At 50.6% G+C, this 16,559-nt stretch overlaps 2 protein-coding genes across 7 annotated transcripts in view; both read left to right on the top strand.

Moving 5' to 3' along the window:
• Positions 1-1,771, top strand: part of ZNF385A (zinc finger protein 385A) — a 29,268-nt gene extending 27,497 nt beyond the window's left edge. For all 5 annotated transcript variants that reach the window (XM_043964894.1, XM_043964895.1, XM_043964899.1 and 2 more), the window contains 2 exons: positions 153-248; positions 441-1,771. In XM_043964894.1, the coding sequence (XP_043820829.1) occupies positions 153-248; positions 441-671 (327 nt within the window). In that variant the 3' untranslated portion in view covers positions 672-1,771. The remainder of the gene's footprint in view (positions 1-152; positions 249-440) is intronic.
• Positions 1,772-5,321: 3,550 nt separating this feature from the next.
• Positions 5,322-7,447, top strand: GPR84 (G protein-coupled receptor 84). Of its 2 annotated transcripts, none has more exons than XM_043968439.1 (2): positions 5,322-5,381; positions 5,837-7,447. In XM_043968439.1, exon 2 carries the CDS (start codon positions 5,869-5,871, stop codon positions 7,054-7,056), a length of 1,188 nt encoding a protein of 395 aa, XP_043824374.1. In that variant the 5' UTR covers positions 5,322-5,381; positions 5,837-5,868; the 3' UTR covers positions 7,057-7,447. The 2 variants fall into 2 exon arrangements, with proteins under 2 accessions (XP_043824374.1, XP_043824375.1); XM_043968440.1 differs by having other exon boundaries at positions 5,375-5,512.
• Positions 7,448-16,559: the final 9,112 nt, after the last annotated feature.

Raw genomic sequence — 16,559 nt, 5'->3', positions numbered from 1 at the left:
TCCATTCTCCAGGGCCAGCACCTTTTTTCCTTAAAGAGTAGTGACTAGGTGGCTCTACCCCAAGCTCCCTCCTTCCTCATTCTTACCCCCACCCCGATTTTCTCTGGAATTTCTGACCCCGCCCCTATCCACCCCTCTCATCCCTCCTTCAGCACATCTCCAGCCGGCGGCACCGGGACGGCATGGCCGGCAAACCCAACCCCCTGCTGAGCCGTCACAAGAAGCCTCGGGGCGTGGGGGAACTGGCGGTGAGGCGGGGTGCTCGGACCGAGCCAGAGGATGAGAGCAGTGGGAGGGGCGGGGGCGGGGGCGGGGGCGGGGGAAGAGATCCCTGAGGGGAGGAGCAGCGGGACGTTCTGGGGATAGAGAGCTGGCTGGGCAGAAGGGGCCAGGGCTCTGGCAGGCGAAGTGTAACCACAGCTTGTCTCTCCTTCCCGCAGGGCACGCTGACTTTCTCCAAGGAGCTGCCCAAGTCCTTGGCCGGCGGTCTTCTTCCCAGCCCCCTGGCAGTGGCCGCAGTGATGGCGGCAGCGGCTGGCTCCCCGCTGTCCCTGCGCCCAGCCCCTGCTGCCCCGCTCCTCCAGGGCCCGCCCCTCACTCATCCCCTGCTCCACCCGGCCCCTGGGCCCATCCGAACTGCGCACGGACCCATCCTTTTCTCCCCCTACTGACCCCAACCCTGAACCCCCAACCTCCCCCCCATTCCTATTGGGACCCAGGCTCTGGGCCCCCCCAGGCCCGCCCCCCTCCTGGCTTTTCCTGGGAAGGGGTCTCTCTTTCCTCCCCCAGACCACCCCGAGGTACGGGGTTCCAGGAATGGGAAGGGGGAAGCGGGGGAGGGGGGCTTCAGAAGGGGGGGCACCCCAGATCTCAGGGAACCCCACCCCTGCCCCTCCCTCTCCCTCATAAAGGGAGGGGCATCTCATCCCTAGCCCTTTTGGAGATTACCCCTCTCCCAAAAGCCATGTCCATCCAGTCCCTACCCCAAAACCTAGCACAAAACGGGGTTCACAAGCCATGTCCAGGGTCGGGGTCCGGGGTGAGGGTCAGGAACGGATTTTCTTGGCAATAATAGGACTCTGGGACTCCGGATCCCATACCCCCAAACCGAAGCGCTTCCGTGAACATCCCCATGGGGGGGGCAGGTGGGATCCGGGGTCCCTCATAAGCACTTTGGCATTTTGGCCTGCAGCCTCACTGTGTCCACCTGGCCCAACCTTCACCCTGTCCCCACACCTGTTCCAACCTGTACTGGGGGCAGTATTTGGGGGGGGGGTGGACACATCTCGTGACACCCTCACCCTCCCCCCTTACACATACCCAGTCCCTAGCCTGTACCCTCTCCTCCGGCCCGGGTTTCCACTGTCTTCTCACCAGCACCCATGGTCCATGGGGGTACTGAGGGGGCCAGGGGGTGTCCGTCCAATCCGAATCCACCCCGGCCCTGCCTTCCGCAAAACTGTGAGCGAGCAAAAAGCAATAGAAGCCCCTTCCCCCTACTCCCCGCCGAAGGATTCGCACCCAGAGCTGTAGCCCTGCTCCCTGACCCCTAGCCCAATTACCTCACTCCCCTCCCCACCAGCCCCCTCAACTGCACAACTTGGGCGGGGGCAGGGCCTCTGTGTTTGTCCTCGCTGTTGTCGAATCCCTGCAGTCCTGGGGAGGCGGCCCCCATCTGCACCACCACCATCACCTGTTTCTGCTTGATGATGTAGCAACTTCCGCCTCCCAACAATAAAGTCCAGATTCGTTCTGCCCTTCGCTCCCCAGACCTCAGTCTCTCAATTTCCTTCTCTTACCCCCCACCCCCGGGGGCCATTCTGTTGGTTTCTTGGAGGGACTACTGAGTCAGGAGAAGTGGTGGGGTGGGCATCCGGGAGGCGGAGGGTGGATGTGGTGGGGATGGTTGGTGTCTGCAGCTGAGCAGTTGAGTACGAAGCACCTCCCCCTTTCTTCCCCACCCCCCAACTTTTAAGTACTTAAGCTCAGCCATGCAGGAAAGGCAATTACACAGGCAGCTTTAGGAGACGCGACGGCTCCACGAGGCGGCGTCAGAGACACACAAATGGAGACGAGCTCCAGCCTTCCAAAGGCTCGGGCGGCTGGAGTTAGCATTGTAAAAACTGTAAAGTCCCTAATCCTGGCTCCTAGCTGAAGCTTCTTATCCCTCCAGAGATTCACAACTTCGGAGAGAGTGAATAGGGGTCCACGAGTGACTGCACTTCTTGTGGGAGACACGATCACACACGGGTCCACGAGGACCCACATTCATTTCTACCGGACACAATCAACACACTTTCAGAGTTACAGACAGAGGTCCCATCATTGTCTAGACCAGAGATTTCTCGAACTTTTTGCTCTCAGGATCCCTTTTTAAAATCATTGAGGACCCCCAAAGAGTTTTGTTATGTGGGTTAAAGTTGCTTTTTTCTGTATTAGAAATTAAAACTGACAAAATATTTATTAACTTTAACAGCAATAAACCCATTACATGTCGACAAAACATGAAGAATAACGATTTTCTAAAACAAAAAAAAAAATTCGTGGGAGGAGTGGCATTGTTTTTACATATAGAAGACAGTTGGATTAGCTTCTCATATTTGCTCCTGTATTGTCTGTTGTGATATGTGGTTTTGGTTGAAATATATGAAGAAAATCACACAGCTATGTAGCTGGAAAAGAGATGAGTATTTTAATAGCCTTGGTGTAATTATGAAAATAGTTTTAACTTCTGGAACTCCCTGAAAGGGTCCGAGGACCACACTTTGAGAACCACTGCTAAGGGTTCCCAAACATTTTTGTCTACTTCTTGATTTTCAGTAAATTCCCATATTCTCTCTTAAATATGAAAGGAAATATATTCTAGAATTTACCATGCATATGCAGATAGGTCAAATGAAAATGTTAATTAATTTCAATAATAGTGATTTACCAAATATTCCCTGACCTTTTTGATAAGCTTCTTGGGGTTCCTTTTTTTTTTTCAGGGCAATGAGGGTTAAGTGACTTGGCCAGGGTCACACAGCTAGTAAATGTCAAGTGTCTGAGGCCGGATTTGAACTCAGGTCCTCCTGAATCCAGGACCAATTCTTTATCTGCTGTGCCACCCAGCTGTCCCCTTGGGATTCCTCTTGGGATATTCCAATCATAGATTGGGAACAGAGAGGTTTAGCTCAGAATCCCACAAATGCTCCTTTACTCATGCCCTAGTCTTGGGGAAATGGGAATAGGACTGTCATGGGGTGCAGAGCACCCCAGAATTTCTCTGGGGCACACCCAGGAATCTTCTCCTTGAGAAGCTAAACCAGAGGACAGATAACGCCTAGAGGAACCAAATCGGACTGAGCTAGTTTGGGATTCCTACCCTTCATTCTGGTCTCCCTTTTCCTGGGGAGATAAATTTGGGTGTGGCTTCGGCCTTTGTGTTCTGAAGAGGGATCTGTAGCCACCCCTCACCCAATTCCTTTAGTCACTACCAGTGGGGGATGGTCCTCCACTGCTCACCCAATTCCCCCAGCTACCACCAGTGGGGGATGGTCCTCTCTCACTAAAGGAACTTTTTACGGGCAGATGGTCCACCCCCATCAGTCCTCTATAAAAGTACCTTCCGGTCTCCTGTTCGAGGAGATTTGGTACCTCTGAGCCATGTGCTTTATGCCAAATCTCCCCATGAAAAGTCCAAGGATTTCTTTCATGGTTTCCCTCCCCCCACCCTTCCCTTCCCTTGGCCCTAAATAAACTATCACCTTGTTCTAACTAAGTTTTGCGTGCAAAAGGGTGTAATTCTTTAAAGAGGAATTCCCAAGAACCCCAACCCCAACCTGTACCCCATTTCCCACCATATCAGGACCAACCAGGTAGAAAAAGATAAAAATAGGGGAATAGCAGTAGGGGGAAGAATCCTTTTCAGTGCTCTTGGGAGAAGGGCATAGGACATTGGAGGAAGATAGGAAGGAACTGCAGGGAGGAGAGCTTGAAAGCTTTGGGTGGGAATGAAAAGAGGAAGGAGGATAAAGTACCAGCCCCTGGAATCCGAAGACTTGAGTTCCAATCCGGCTTCAGACACTTGATACTTACTAGCTGTGTGACCTTGGGCAAGTCACTTAACCCTCATTGCCCTGCAACAACAACCAAAAAAAAAAAAAAAAAGAGGAAGGAAAGGACAGAGAACACCGAGAAGAGAAAGTCAGTGGCTGGCAAAATGCTCATGGGACAGAGGGCAAGTGTTTGGAAATACCCTGGGGAGAGATGGTGAGGCTGAAGTGGAAACAGTGTGGGTAGAAGACATTTCTATCCACTTGGCCTAGTGCTTGCACTTCTGTGCAAATATATATCATAGCACTAAGTGTTTAATTAATAAATGCTTGTTGATTATGGAGAGAGATCTCAGATTCCTGAATCTTGCCTTCATTTACCAACTTACCTGGTCTCCTTTACTAGTAAGGATACCTCTGCTGCCTCCTCGCCTCCGTCAGGGAAATAGAAATCAAAGCTTCCACAGGAAAGGAGCATTCGAAAATATCTCAGGATAATGAAAAAAGACCTGGCTTTGGAGTCATCCGTTCAGTTCAGCGTTTTTCAGGAGTGTCTGACGCTTTGTGACCCATCTGAGATTTTCTTGGCAAAGAAATTGGAGCGGTTTGCCATTTCCTTCTCCAGTTCATCTTATAGATGGGGAAACCAAGACAGAGTTAAGTGATTTGCCCAGGGTCACACAACTAGTAAGTATCTGAGGCCAGATTTCAGGAAGATGAGTCTCTCTGACTCCAGACGGCACTCTATCCACTGTGGCATCTAGTTGCCATTTCAGGTTTAAATCTTGACTCTGCCAACTATACCTGTGTGACCTTGAGTCATTCACTTCTCTGGACCTCTGTTTGCTCATATATAAAATGGGATAGGGTCATATCATGTTGGAAAGAGACCCAGTGAGCTCCCTTTTCTAGAGGTCTTCAGGTAAAGGCTGGATAAGCATATGTTGGGAGAGGAGCCTCACACACAGGTGGATGTTGACCCAAATGGCCTCTGCCACTTTGAGCTGTGATTGGACTTGGGAGTCCTGCTTTATGAGACTGAGGTGGGCAAAGAAAGTGGAGATTGAGAGAATGAAGAATCTAGAGTCTAAGCAGGGACCAGACAAGAATCAGAGGGGTCTGGAGCAAGGAAGTAGGTGGGGGAATTACAACAGAGAGACCAGTACTTCATCAGCTCTACCGGAATAGAGGAAAGAGGCCAGAGATGGGGGAAGAGGAAGAAGGATGTGACCAGACAATTTGGCAACTTTGGAGTTTCTAGATACTTTTTAGGTAGATAAATCAGCCTCAGATGCTGGAGACGACACATCACTCACTGTCTTATCCACCAGTTGCCTATGATCTTAGGTGAGTCAGCTTTATAAATAAATGTGTGTAAAGAGGAGTATACTGGGGCCTGGGAGGCAGTCAAGGGAGAAGATCCAACTGTTACTTTTCTGTTTCATTCCTGAAGGAGGGACAGACCTGGGCTTATTGAGGTACTGAAGGTTCTGATAGAACCAAGGGAGTGGTTAGTGCCCATTCCATTGGATACAGTATTGAGGGAGGGAAGCAGACAGCACTGGAAGTTCAAGAAATTCATTTGGGAGTCTTTGGGGATAAAGAGAGTCCTTGGGCCGATGAGAGGGTTAAAGATCTTGAAAGGGGTTAGAGAGAAGAAAGATGAAAAGGCGGGAGGGAATTTTTGAGTTGTGTAGTTTGGATAAAATCTGGGTGATTAATGTCACTGAGCTGCAGAAAAAGGGGATATACAGAGCGTGTGAGCTAGTGTCCACAACTTCTGTCACTTTTCCCTTCTGTAGATCTCCAGTTCTGACCCTCCTGTCCTGTGACCATGCTGAACACCTCTGACAATGCCACCTTTTCTTGCTACCACCCATCAGTAGTGGGCTATCGTTACGTTGCTGTAAGCTGGGGCTTGGTGGTGGCAGTGACCGGCACTGCTGGCAACTTGCTTACCCTGATGATCCTGGGTGCCCAGCCCAAGCTCCGTACCCATTTCAACCTTCTCATCGCCAACCTCACACTGGCCGACCTCATCTACTGTGCTCTCCTGCAGCCATTCTCTGTGGACTCCTACCTCTATCTTCGTTGGCGTACTGGGGCCACTTTTTGCCGGGTCTTTGGTCTCCTCCTCTTTGCCACCAACTCTGTCTCCATCCTCACCCTCTGCCTCATTGCCTTTGGCAGATACCTTCTCATATCCCACCCCACCCTCTTCCCCCGGATCTTCACGGCCAAATCAGTGGCACTGGCATTGGTAGGTACATGGGTCCTGGGTGTGGCGAGCTTTGCCCCACTCTGGTCTGTCTACATCCTGGTGCCTGTCGTCTGTACTTGTAGCTTTGACCGAATTCGGGGCCGTCCTTACACCACCATCCTAATGGGCTTCTACTTTGTGCTCGGGCTCAGTTCTGTTGGCATCTTCTATTTCCTCATTTATCGTCAAGTGAGGCAGGCAGCCCAGGCACTGGACCAGTATAAACTTCGCAAGGCCAGTCTCCGAGCTGGCCATGTGGCTGGGGCTGGAGAAGCCCTACCCGGACACTTTCAAGAGCTGGACAGTGGTCTGGCATCAGGGACGGCCAGTGAGGGGACATCATCCGTGCCAGACAGTACTGCAACCACCCAGACCCTGGAAAGCAATTCATCCAATAAAGGAAGCCAAGAAAACAACAGAGTATCCAAGGTAGAAATGGGCAGCCAAGGGGTGGCTGCCCGCTCACCACCTGCTAAAGCTACCAGGAAGACCCAGGACGGCCCCTCTGACTTTGGGAAGGTGACTCGCATGTGTTTTGTGGTGTTCCTCTTTTTTTCCCTCAGTTATATCCCCTTTCTGCTGCTTAATATATTTGATGCTCAGGCTCGGGCCCCACGAGTCCTGCACATGCTTGCAGCCAATCTAACCTGGCTCAACGGTTGCATCAACCCTGTACTCTATGCAGCCATGAACCGTCAGTTCCGTGAGGCGTATGGATCCCTCCTGAGACGGGGACCCCAGAGTTTCCGAAGACTCCGGTAACACTTTAGACACTGATAGGAAATGGGTCCCTCCCACACCACCAAAAAAGTGGGCATCGTGGCCTCGGCCACAAGCACAAACTGGGGACATCTTCATGGACTGGGTCCCTTCCATGCTTCCTCCTCCACCCTCAACCTTTGCATCACTGTTACTATTAATAAACAGGCTTGGTGCTGTTCGCCTCCCAGTGTGGTCCCTGACAAAGAGGAACCGGGTCTGAGGCTCAAGCCGGGATGAAGCCTGAATTTGAGGTCCGAGCCTGAGTCCATCACCTTACTTTCATTTACATTTACAATCTCTAAGGTCCTTTCCAGTCCTAAAATCCTAGGAGGACAAGGGAAAGACAACCAGGATTCAAATCGAGAAGATTTCAAAGCCCAATTAAAACTAATTTGCATATTCATTTGCACACAGTTGCAAGTTTTTCTATTAAAATTCCCAGAATGTCCCAGCTTGCAGCCTTAACTCCTTTTCTTCTTCTTCTTCTTCTCCTCCTCCTCCTCCTCCTTCTTCTTTTTTTGGTGAGGCAATTGGGTTAAGTGACTTGCCCAGGGTCACACAGCTAGTAAGAACTCCTTTTCTTCTAACGACCCCCAGCTTCTTTGGGACATACCCCAGACATAGCCCTCTCCTGATCTGGTGCCCCGGCACCAACTTATTCCAAGAGACCCTAGAGTGCTCTGTCACCTCGGGGTGGGAGGTCTAAGTTCCATCTGGCTAGGAAACTGAGCAAGGAATGACTGGGTAAGGTATTGGGGATAGGCATATTAGGGCTAGAAGGCAAGATGTCAAGCTTACAGCCCTCATTGTGGTCTTCACATCATTGTCTACCCCACCCCCAATGGCCGCAGTCACCATCCTGCCTTGTGAAAGAGGAACCACTGGGACAGTAGGAAAGGGACCTTAGGGGCCAGGGGAGTCTATATAGGGGGCCAGGGCCTCCTCATGGTGAGAGGAGGGAAGTGGGAAGGTGGTATGTCCACGGAACTCATGTGGCCACTAGGTGATGCTGGTTTCACATTTTCTCACCTATGGGAGTTGGGGTGCAAGGGGGTGGGCATTTGCTCAGAAGTTCCACCACCTCCCTCAATTCTTTTCCTATCTCCCTAAGACTGGGGGCTGGGAAGGGGGAGTTCCTAATTCTGAGATGCAGTGGATCGGAGGAAGAAGAGTGATTCCTATAATCAAACCAAAGTTAAACAGATGCTGAAATATATGACTTTTAAACATCCCCCAAACCCTCTAGGGTAAAGAAGATTTGAACTCAGAGAGAGAAGCCAATTGAGGGAGAGTAGAGACTCAAACCTTTCTCTCTTCTTTCCCCTGCCCTCCCCCCACTCCTACCCCCCATCCTTCCAAACATAAGAACAGAATTATATGCAGGAAATTCAGGAGACTCAAGGACTTGATTTCGCTATCTAAGGCTTTATGTAGCAAGATTCCCCCCTTCTCAAAATAAATTAGTCAATCACATAAACACAGTAGTATCTCCACTCTTGGGAAAGGTGTGAGAAGAAAAAGAAGAAGAAAAGGGAAGGGGAGAGGGAAGAGAAAGGTGGACAGGGTAATTATAAAGTCTCCAAAGGGCTATTCGCTAGAAACAAGAGAACATGATCTTCCACTGCAGCAATAGGCATGGAGATTAGACACCAGAAAAGCTATCTCAATTGGCAGGGAGAATCTGAAACCAACATGGAGTAAGAAAGTAAATCAAAGGGGGTAGAAATGTCCCTTCACCCCTTCTTCAGTAAAGGCTGAAAGGATTCAAGGAAACTCTGAAGGAGGGTCTAGGAAGAAGCAGCGATGGCCAGAGCCTATGTGATCAGAGTGAAAATAGGGATGGCAGTGAATGTACCTATGCCTAAGCGTAAGCATGTGAAGGTTCAAATGATGGATAATGGATGAATTAATTTAGTCCCGTGCGGGCGGTTCTTCGTGCATGTGTGTTTCTGTGTGGGAGCAGGGCATAGGGTTTTTTGTGAGGTGCATGTTAATGGCTCTTTGTCTCTGTTTCTTATTTGGGCTGGGGTTCTATGTCTTTTCAACGGATTCCATCTCATGCCTTGTCTCATTTTCCTTTTCTTCTCTGTGTCTGTATGCTTCTCTGTTAGTCCGTCTCTGTGTCTCTGCATCTCTCTCTCTCTCTCTCTCTCTCTCTCTCTCTCTCTCTCTCTCTCTCTCTCTCTCTCTCTCTCTCTCCTTTCCCTCCCCCTCCCTCTTCTCCCTCCCCCTCCCTTCTACCCTCTTCCCCTCTCTCTCCTGCTTTCTCTCTCTTTCTCTGTCTCTCTCTGACAGATTTATGGTCATTTCAGGGGCTGCTATTGGCTAAGCTCTGACAGAGCCTGATTTAGCACCCGGCCCCATTGGTTGAGCCTGACAGGCCGATTTACGAGTTGTTCTGCCATTGGCCAAGCTTCCCAGGCTCTGATTTATGGTCCTATGGCTGGGGGGTGGGGGAGTGGGGGAGTGGGAGGGGGGACGGGAGGGGGGCTGGAGAGAGGATGCTCCTCCTTTCTTCCCCTCCCCCTCCTTTCTCCCGTCTTGCTCCTCTTTCCTCTCCCTCTTCAAACACTAACCCCCTCCTCAGCTCCCTCCTCCTTTCTCTCAGGGAAAAAGATGGAAGGATTTAGGAAGCAAGATGGGGGAATACAGGAGAAAGATGGGAACTGGGGAGGTGGGGGGCTAGTAGAGAGATGGAAAGAGTAAAGGAATCCTGAAGGGAAGAGATGAAAGAACTGAAAAGAAAAGAGAGATTCTGAGGCTGGGAAGGAAAAATGGGGAAATTAAAGGGGAGAGATAAAAGGGACTGAGGAGGAAAAACGGGAAGACTGAGAGGAGTGAGCTTGGGGCGGGGGAAGATGAGATTACGGGGGACTTATGAGGGAGAGAAAAGGGGTTTAGAGGGCTGAAGAATTACCCCTCCCCTCGATACCCTAGAAATAGACCCGGAGACTGAAATTTTCCTTTTCAGATCTATTATTCTCTATGCACACATCCTCCACCCTGAGAAACAAGAGCCAGAGATACATAGACACAGAGATAGGACGGAGCAACAGGGGAGACTAGAAAAGGGAGAGAAAGATAGAATAAAGGGAGAGGGAATTTGGTTAGGTTTGGAGAGCAGCTTGATAGGAAGAGGTCAGATCCTAATGGGAAAGCAAGTGATTCCGCCACAAACAACTTAATGGGAAAGCAAGTAATACCCCTCCCCAAACAACCTTCCTCCTCCTAACCTCTCAAAGACACCCAGTGGGTTTTTTCTGACCCCTTCACACCAGGAGATCAGGTGAGGGGAAAGATCTTGGCATCGTACCCATGTATTTATGAAGACTCTTCTCAGTTAAGTTTATGACTTCAAGTTCAGTCCTCAGGATTTGGGAATATTTGTGTTTTTACAATCAACAAGCTTTCTTATTCACCTCAATGTTGAGTCAGCAATACAAAGAACAGTACCCACCCTCGAGGAGAAGGACCGTTAGGAAACAGAACAAACAACATGTACATATATAAGAGCATATAGAATGGGTACCAAGTGAACACAAGGTAGTTTGGGAAGGGAGACCTTTGGCAACTGCAGAATTCAGGAAGTATTTTAGTTTTAAAGGATTCCCAAGAGTTGGAAGTGAGGAGAGAATGATTCCAAATGTGAGGGACCTAGTACAAAGGCAGCGAGGCAGGAGATGGATCATCCTCTTTAAGGGCCAAACAGAGGGGTTTTCTATCTGATCTTAGTGCTAACAGGAGCCACTGGAATTTACTGAAGAGCAAGGGGATGTGGTCGGATTTGCACTTTGGCAGCTGTGTGGTGGACAGATGAAAACTGGACACTGGGAGACCAAATGGCAAAAAATCTCCTTTTTGTTTTTTTTTAGTGAGGCAGTTGGGGTTAAGTGACTTGCCCAGGGTCACACAGCTAGTAAGTGTTAAGTGTCTGAGGCCGGATTTGAACTCAGGTACTCCTGACTCCAGGGCCGGTGCTCTATCCACTGTGCCACCTAGCTGCCCCCTCCTTTTTGAAATAAATAGTCCAGTGAGAGGTGATGAGGGCCTGACCCAGGCTGCCAGTTGGTGAAAAGAGAGTCATATTGGAGGGGCCATTGTAGAATTAGAAATGAAAAGGGGGCAGCTAGGTGGCCCAGTGGATGAAGCACTGGCCCTGGATTCAGAAGGACCTGAGTTCAAATTACACCTCAGACACTTGACACTTACTAGCTGTGTGACCCTGGGCAAGTCACTTAACCCTCATTGCTCCGAAAAAATAATTAATAATAATAATTAGAAATTAAAAGATTTGGCATTCTGCAGTTGGATGCCTTCACTCAAGGTTGGGAATCTAGGTTACTGGAAGGATGGTGATTCCTTCAGCAGTAAAGGGAAGTTCATAAAAAAGGTTTGGAAGGTGAAAAAATAGTTTAAACATATTAAAGTTGGAGATGCCTCCTGGACATCAGTTTGAAATGTCCAATTGGGAATATAGGACTAGAGTTCAGAAGAGAGATTAGGGCTGAAATTATGAAAGGACTAAGAAAAGACTATCAGATTTGACAATTAAGAGATGGTTGGCAAGTTTGGAAAGAGCAGTCTCAGGTGAGCGATAAAATGAGTAGGGAGCCAGGTCGAAGATGACTTAGGGGAGAGTGAGATGTACTTAGGGCAGGCCTTTTCAAGGAGTTTGACTAAGAGAGGACACCTATAAGATAATAGCTATGTGTTGAGTTGGGGGGAGTGGGCAGTGCTGGAAGGAAACAAATAGGGGGGCCATTGTGGTGGTCTCTGGTAGGGGCTCCTGATTAACTTAGCTGCTTGCCCCTTCTTCCTCTTCTCTCCCTTCCCTGGTCAGAGAAATGGAAACTTTGGTTCATTGCGGGGAAGGGGGGGGGCAGAAATTGGAGGACTATGGGAGAGGAGGGCATGAGGGCTCTTTATTCCTAGAAATCCCCCAAAGGGACATGGGAGCTCTTGGAGCAGACTAGAATGAAGGTAGAACCAGAGACTTTTCATGGTCCCTCAGCATGCCTAGGGGATGGGGGCTGATGACTCAGAGGGCCCCGGCATTTCAGTTCCCTTCTATTCTCTGAGTGGTGGTTGCTGAGGAGTGAAGAGGCTAGAAACAGTCATGACCTTTTCCACTGTCACCCCAAGTCCTTAGGAGAGGAAGATTTGAAACACTTTACTTCAGCACTCTCCTATCGTCTGGTCCCTGGGAAAAGAGGATGGGAATGTGGGGCCCAGGGCACACATCTGCTACAAGTCTTTACCTCACCCCCACCCCAGCCTCATGTAACACTGTAACATCACCCCCCTAATCGTCCCCTACTGCTGGCTCAGAGAATGGAAAAAGAAAAATGTCTTCCCATTGGTCTCAGTATACCAGAGAGCCAAGTTGTGTTTCTTCAGCCCTAGCTCAAACCTCATCCACCCCACCCCCCACACCTCTGTTTCTGTGCCCTCTCAATCTAGCCCTCTGTAGCCCAAGTAGGACTTGTTCTGGGATTGGGGAAACAATTGGTGGTGGTAGGAGGTGGATGGATGAGTGAGAAAAGGCACAAAGAGAACCTGGGGCAACCCGCTACCGAGTTCTCGCCGTGTCTGGCATCTTACTCAGAAAGGTCCCACAGAGACAGCTGTCTTTCCAGAAAATGTTCACACTCATCCCTAATCCTAACTTGCTCACTCTCTGAGGTGGGTCAGTACACACAGGAAAACTGGGTTCCAGGGGAATGGAAGAGGAGAATTGGGATCTGGGCTGGCCCTTTAAGAGCCACTTCAGGTCAGAGAGCCGGGGCTACAGGGAAGGGAAGGAGCTGATGTCAGAAGATAGATGGGCAGCAAGATGGGGATTGATGCTAATGGGGGAGCTAAAGCTAAGTACCCAGACACTCTAAGGGCAGAACTGCAGATTTGTCTTCCTTATGCTCACCCCCACCCCACAGCAAACCAAGGCTGTAAATCTGCTGCCTAGATTGGGGAGGGGACCAGACACGTGGCCCTCTCCCTCTCCCCTCTCCCTTTCCCTGCCTGTTCTCCTCCCCTCTTCCCCTCAACTTCCTTTGTCTTTCCCCAACCCTCTCCACTAACACACACATCTATCCACACTTCACCCCACTTTCAGTGAAATTCTTAGTCTCCAAGCAAAGGAGACGTTTAAGGCAGAAGGGTTTGAGGGTAGACTGCAAGGAGAACTGGCCCATGGCAGGTCAGCAGCGAGATGAAAGGGGAGGTGAGGATCATTCCTCCAAGAAGGGAAACCTGAAGAGCCAGGGGTGGGGTGGTGGTGAAGATTTTGGTTCCCCCACGCCTTACTTCCCAGGCCATTCTGGTTGAAACACAAGCAACTTTTCTCCCCTACCCCCAGACTCTCCGTATAGCTCCACTGTGGTGGCTAGAGGAAAAACCGGCCTGGCCCCCCAAGGTCAAGGGCCAAGGAAAGGAGGAGGAGTCTTCGGGAAACCGACTGTATACAGGGGAGGGGGCAGGGATCCTCAGGTCTGCTCAATTACAAAAGGGGGGGGGAGGAGAGAAAAGGGTGTGTGTGTGTGTGTATGTGTGTGAGTGTGTGTGTGTGTGTGTGTGTGTGTGTGTGTGTGTGTGTGTGTGTGTGTGTGTGTGTGTGTGTAACACTTCCATTCTCGAGTTCTCGAGGGTGTGGGAAGGACTCTAGAGGCTGGTTTGATTTGGGAACCAGCTCGGGAAAAGGTGTGAGCCGTCCAGAAAGAGATATATAGTCCAGTTTCTTGGAAACTCCCAGACCAACCAACCCATCTCCCTCCTCCCTATCCCACTCCCACTCCCACCCCCCCAGCCCCCACCCAGCCTGCTGACAAGAGAATATTCAGGCCAACAGTCTATTTACTGTAAAGGCACAGGCACTCCAGCAGCTCCTTCCCACTTACTTGCCTAGGATCTGCGGGGTGGGGTTCCCCAAATCCTCAGCCAAAGGGGTGTTGGTGGGCTGCTTCGGTGACTAGGGTCTGTCCCTAACAGGGCCAATTCCTACAGTCTCCCAGCTTTTAGGATCCCTGAGAAGCCCGCCCCACCCCCTCCCCCCGACTCCCCAGCTAACTCCGATCTCTCCCAACCACAGTATTAGCCCACTTTCTTTAGCACAGCCCCAGATGGGAACAGAGAAGTGTCTCCTTCCTTGTCTCATTCCACCAGTGCCATGCTTTGGAAAGCTAGAGGCTGCTGGCCCCTCTCCCTGGTGATCCTCTCCCCCTCCATTTCTGCCACCCCAGTCTGAAGTCAATCTAGCACCTTGGGGTTTCTAGTCTGGCTTTTTGTACACCACTGAGTCATTCTCCCCACCCTGGTCCCCCAGACTTTCAAGAGCAAGGGAGGAATGAACTATTAGAAGGAGGCATCAAGTCTCCCAGTATCCCGACCAGTTTCCCCAACCCCAGTCAGGGTCGCTGGCCCCAACCCTTTCCTCCAGTCCACTTCCCCACCCCCAACAATAAATCCTGCCTTTGTCTTTCTCTCCCAGCCGCCCTGGGTAGGCTGGGGGTCAGAGGTTGTGAGTGAGTGTGTATGTGTAGGGGGAGGGGTCGCTGTGTGTAGAAGAAACAGAAGCCAAAGGAGGAAGGGGGAACAAGAGGGAGAGATGGTCAGGAACAGCTGGTGGGCAGGCACTGAGGGGCTAGGGAGGAGAAGGGGAAAGGGAAGTGAACCCCCTCCCGGGGGAATGAGGCCTCTCTGCTTCATTGATTCAGGCTGGAGCATTTGGTCTGCCAACATTCCAAAAGACCAGCCCGAAATTTCTGGGAAAAGATGGGAATGGCCCCCAAGGCTTGAGGAATGCCAGGGAGATGGGGGAGAGGGGTGGACTTGAGGCAAAAAAGCCAAGGAGGCTCACCAGAGACTGGGAATACTGCGGGAATGTGCTGCCCCTTCCTCCAAAATACACAGTGGATTTATGGGCCATCCGAACTAGCCTGCCCCAGGAGAGCTCACTTTTCCCACTGGGCCTCCAAGCCCCTCTTTAATAGTATCTTTGCTGTCTTTCTCAGACTTCCCCTTGCTTTAAAGGCGGTTCTTTCTACCCTATGTCCTCTCAATCTGTTCCTTTCTCAATCTCTTGTATTTTTTTCCTCTCCTCTCCCCCCTTTCTTCCTGTTTCTCCATCTGGTAGTCTGCTTCTTCCTCATCCATCCCAGTAACCCCTTCCTCCCCTTCTCTCCCCTGTCAACCTCCCCTTCCCTCTTTTCCCTACCCTAGCACCTTTAGCCTCAGGGAGACCCTAAGAATCAAGTACCATAGCAGAACTTTCATGTCTGAGGCATATAAGGCCAGGAGAGGCTAGATCTGGGTGGTCTGGTGAAACCAATGGACCCCCTTCTCAGAACTGTGTTTTTAAATAATCGAAGGGATGCTAGATTTCACTTAGAGGTTATTGAAAAGGAAGATTTTTTTATGTTGGTTTTTTTCCCCCATCCAAGTTCAGGGACCTATGAAATCTATCTATGGACTCCTTAGGGGTCCATGAAACCTAGATTAAGAATACCTGTTCTTGGGGAGGCTAGGTGGCGCAGTGGATAAAGCACCGTCCCCGGATTCAGGAGTACCTGAGTTCAAATCCGGCCTCAGACACTTGACATTTACTAGCTGTGTGACCCTGGGCAAGTCACTTAACCCCCATTGCCCCACACACAAAAAAATAGAATACCTGTTCTTAAAAAAAAAAAGAATGCCTGTTCTAGTGGAAGAGACTAAAGCAGAAGGGAAGAGACTGAAAGCTAATGTTGAAGGGAGAAAACTTAGAGAGGGGTAAGAAACGTCAGGGTCCAATGTGGGGGCAGGCAGGCATGGTGGGTCCCCTGGAGATGGTGGCTGAGAGATATCCTCTGAGCCAGACTGAGACCTAGGTAGACAAATACAAACAGAGAGACACAAACCCAGACTCTGCTAGGAGCCAGATGCCAGGTCTGAAGAGAGGCAGCTTCTAGCTGGGTCTGGCTAAATTCCAGACACCCTTGTCTCCTCTGCAGACAGAAACTAAAGCTGCCTGTCCCCTCCCAGACTTCCCCCTTTGCCCTATTCCCCCTCCCCACCCCAATGACATCAGCTTTGGCTGCTTCTGCCCCCAATGGTCCACTGGCTCTGCTGATGACACATCACTGGGGTGGACTAAAGGCAAAGGAGAGACTTCACCAGGGAGAAGAGCAGGGGCTTGGGGAGCCCTTGGGGGGCAATGGTGAAGAGGAAGAGAAACCAGCAGCACTGGAGGCAGGGGGGCCCAGGGCTAAGGGCACCGTGGGGAGAGGGGTAGGGGCTTCGGGGGAACTTGAGGAAAGAGATCTAAGGGGTTTAGGGAACACTAAATCACCCTGTGGGGGGGATCACCCTGTCTGTGCTCAGTAGGGTGGGGAAAGGGTAGAATTGGAGGGGGAGAGGAGATGAATGGGGGAATTGCCACATCTGGCAGGCAGGTGTTTGGCACAATTAAATCTGCAGTTGATTTCCCAGTCAAAAAAGCTGGGGGTGGGGAAGAGGACCTACCAGAGTCC

Source organism: Dromiciops gliroides, chromosome 5, assembly GCF_019393635.1.
Source record: "Dromiciops gliroides isolate mDroGli1 chromosome 5, mDroGli1.pri, whole genome shotgun sequence".
In the NCBI taxonomy this organism is placed as follows: Eukaryota; Metazoa; Chordata; class Mammalia; order Microbiotheria; family Microbiotheriidae; genus Dromiciops; species Dromiciops gliroides.
The sequence above is the reverse complement of the archived record's forward strand: the minus strand, read 5'-3'. Positions and strand labels throughout refer to the sequence as shown.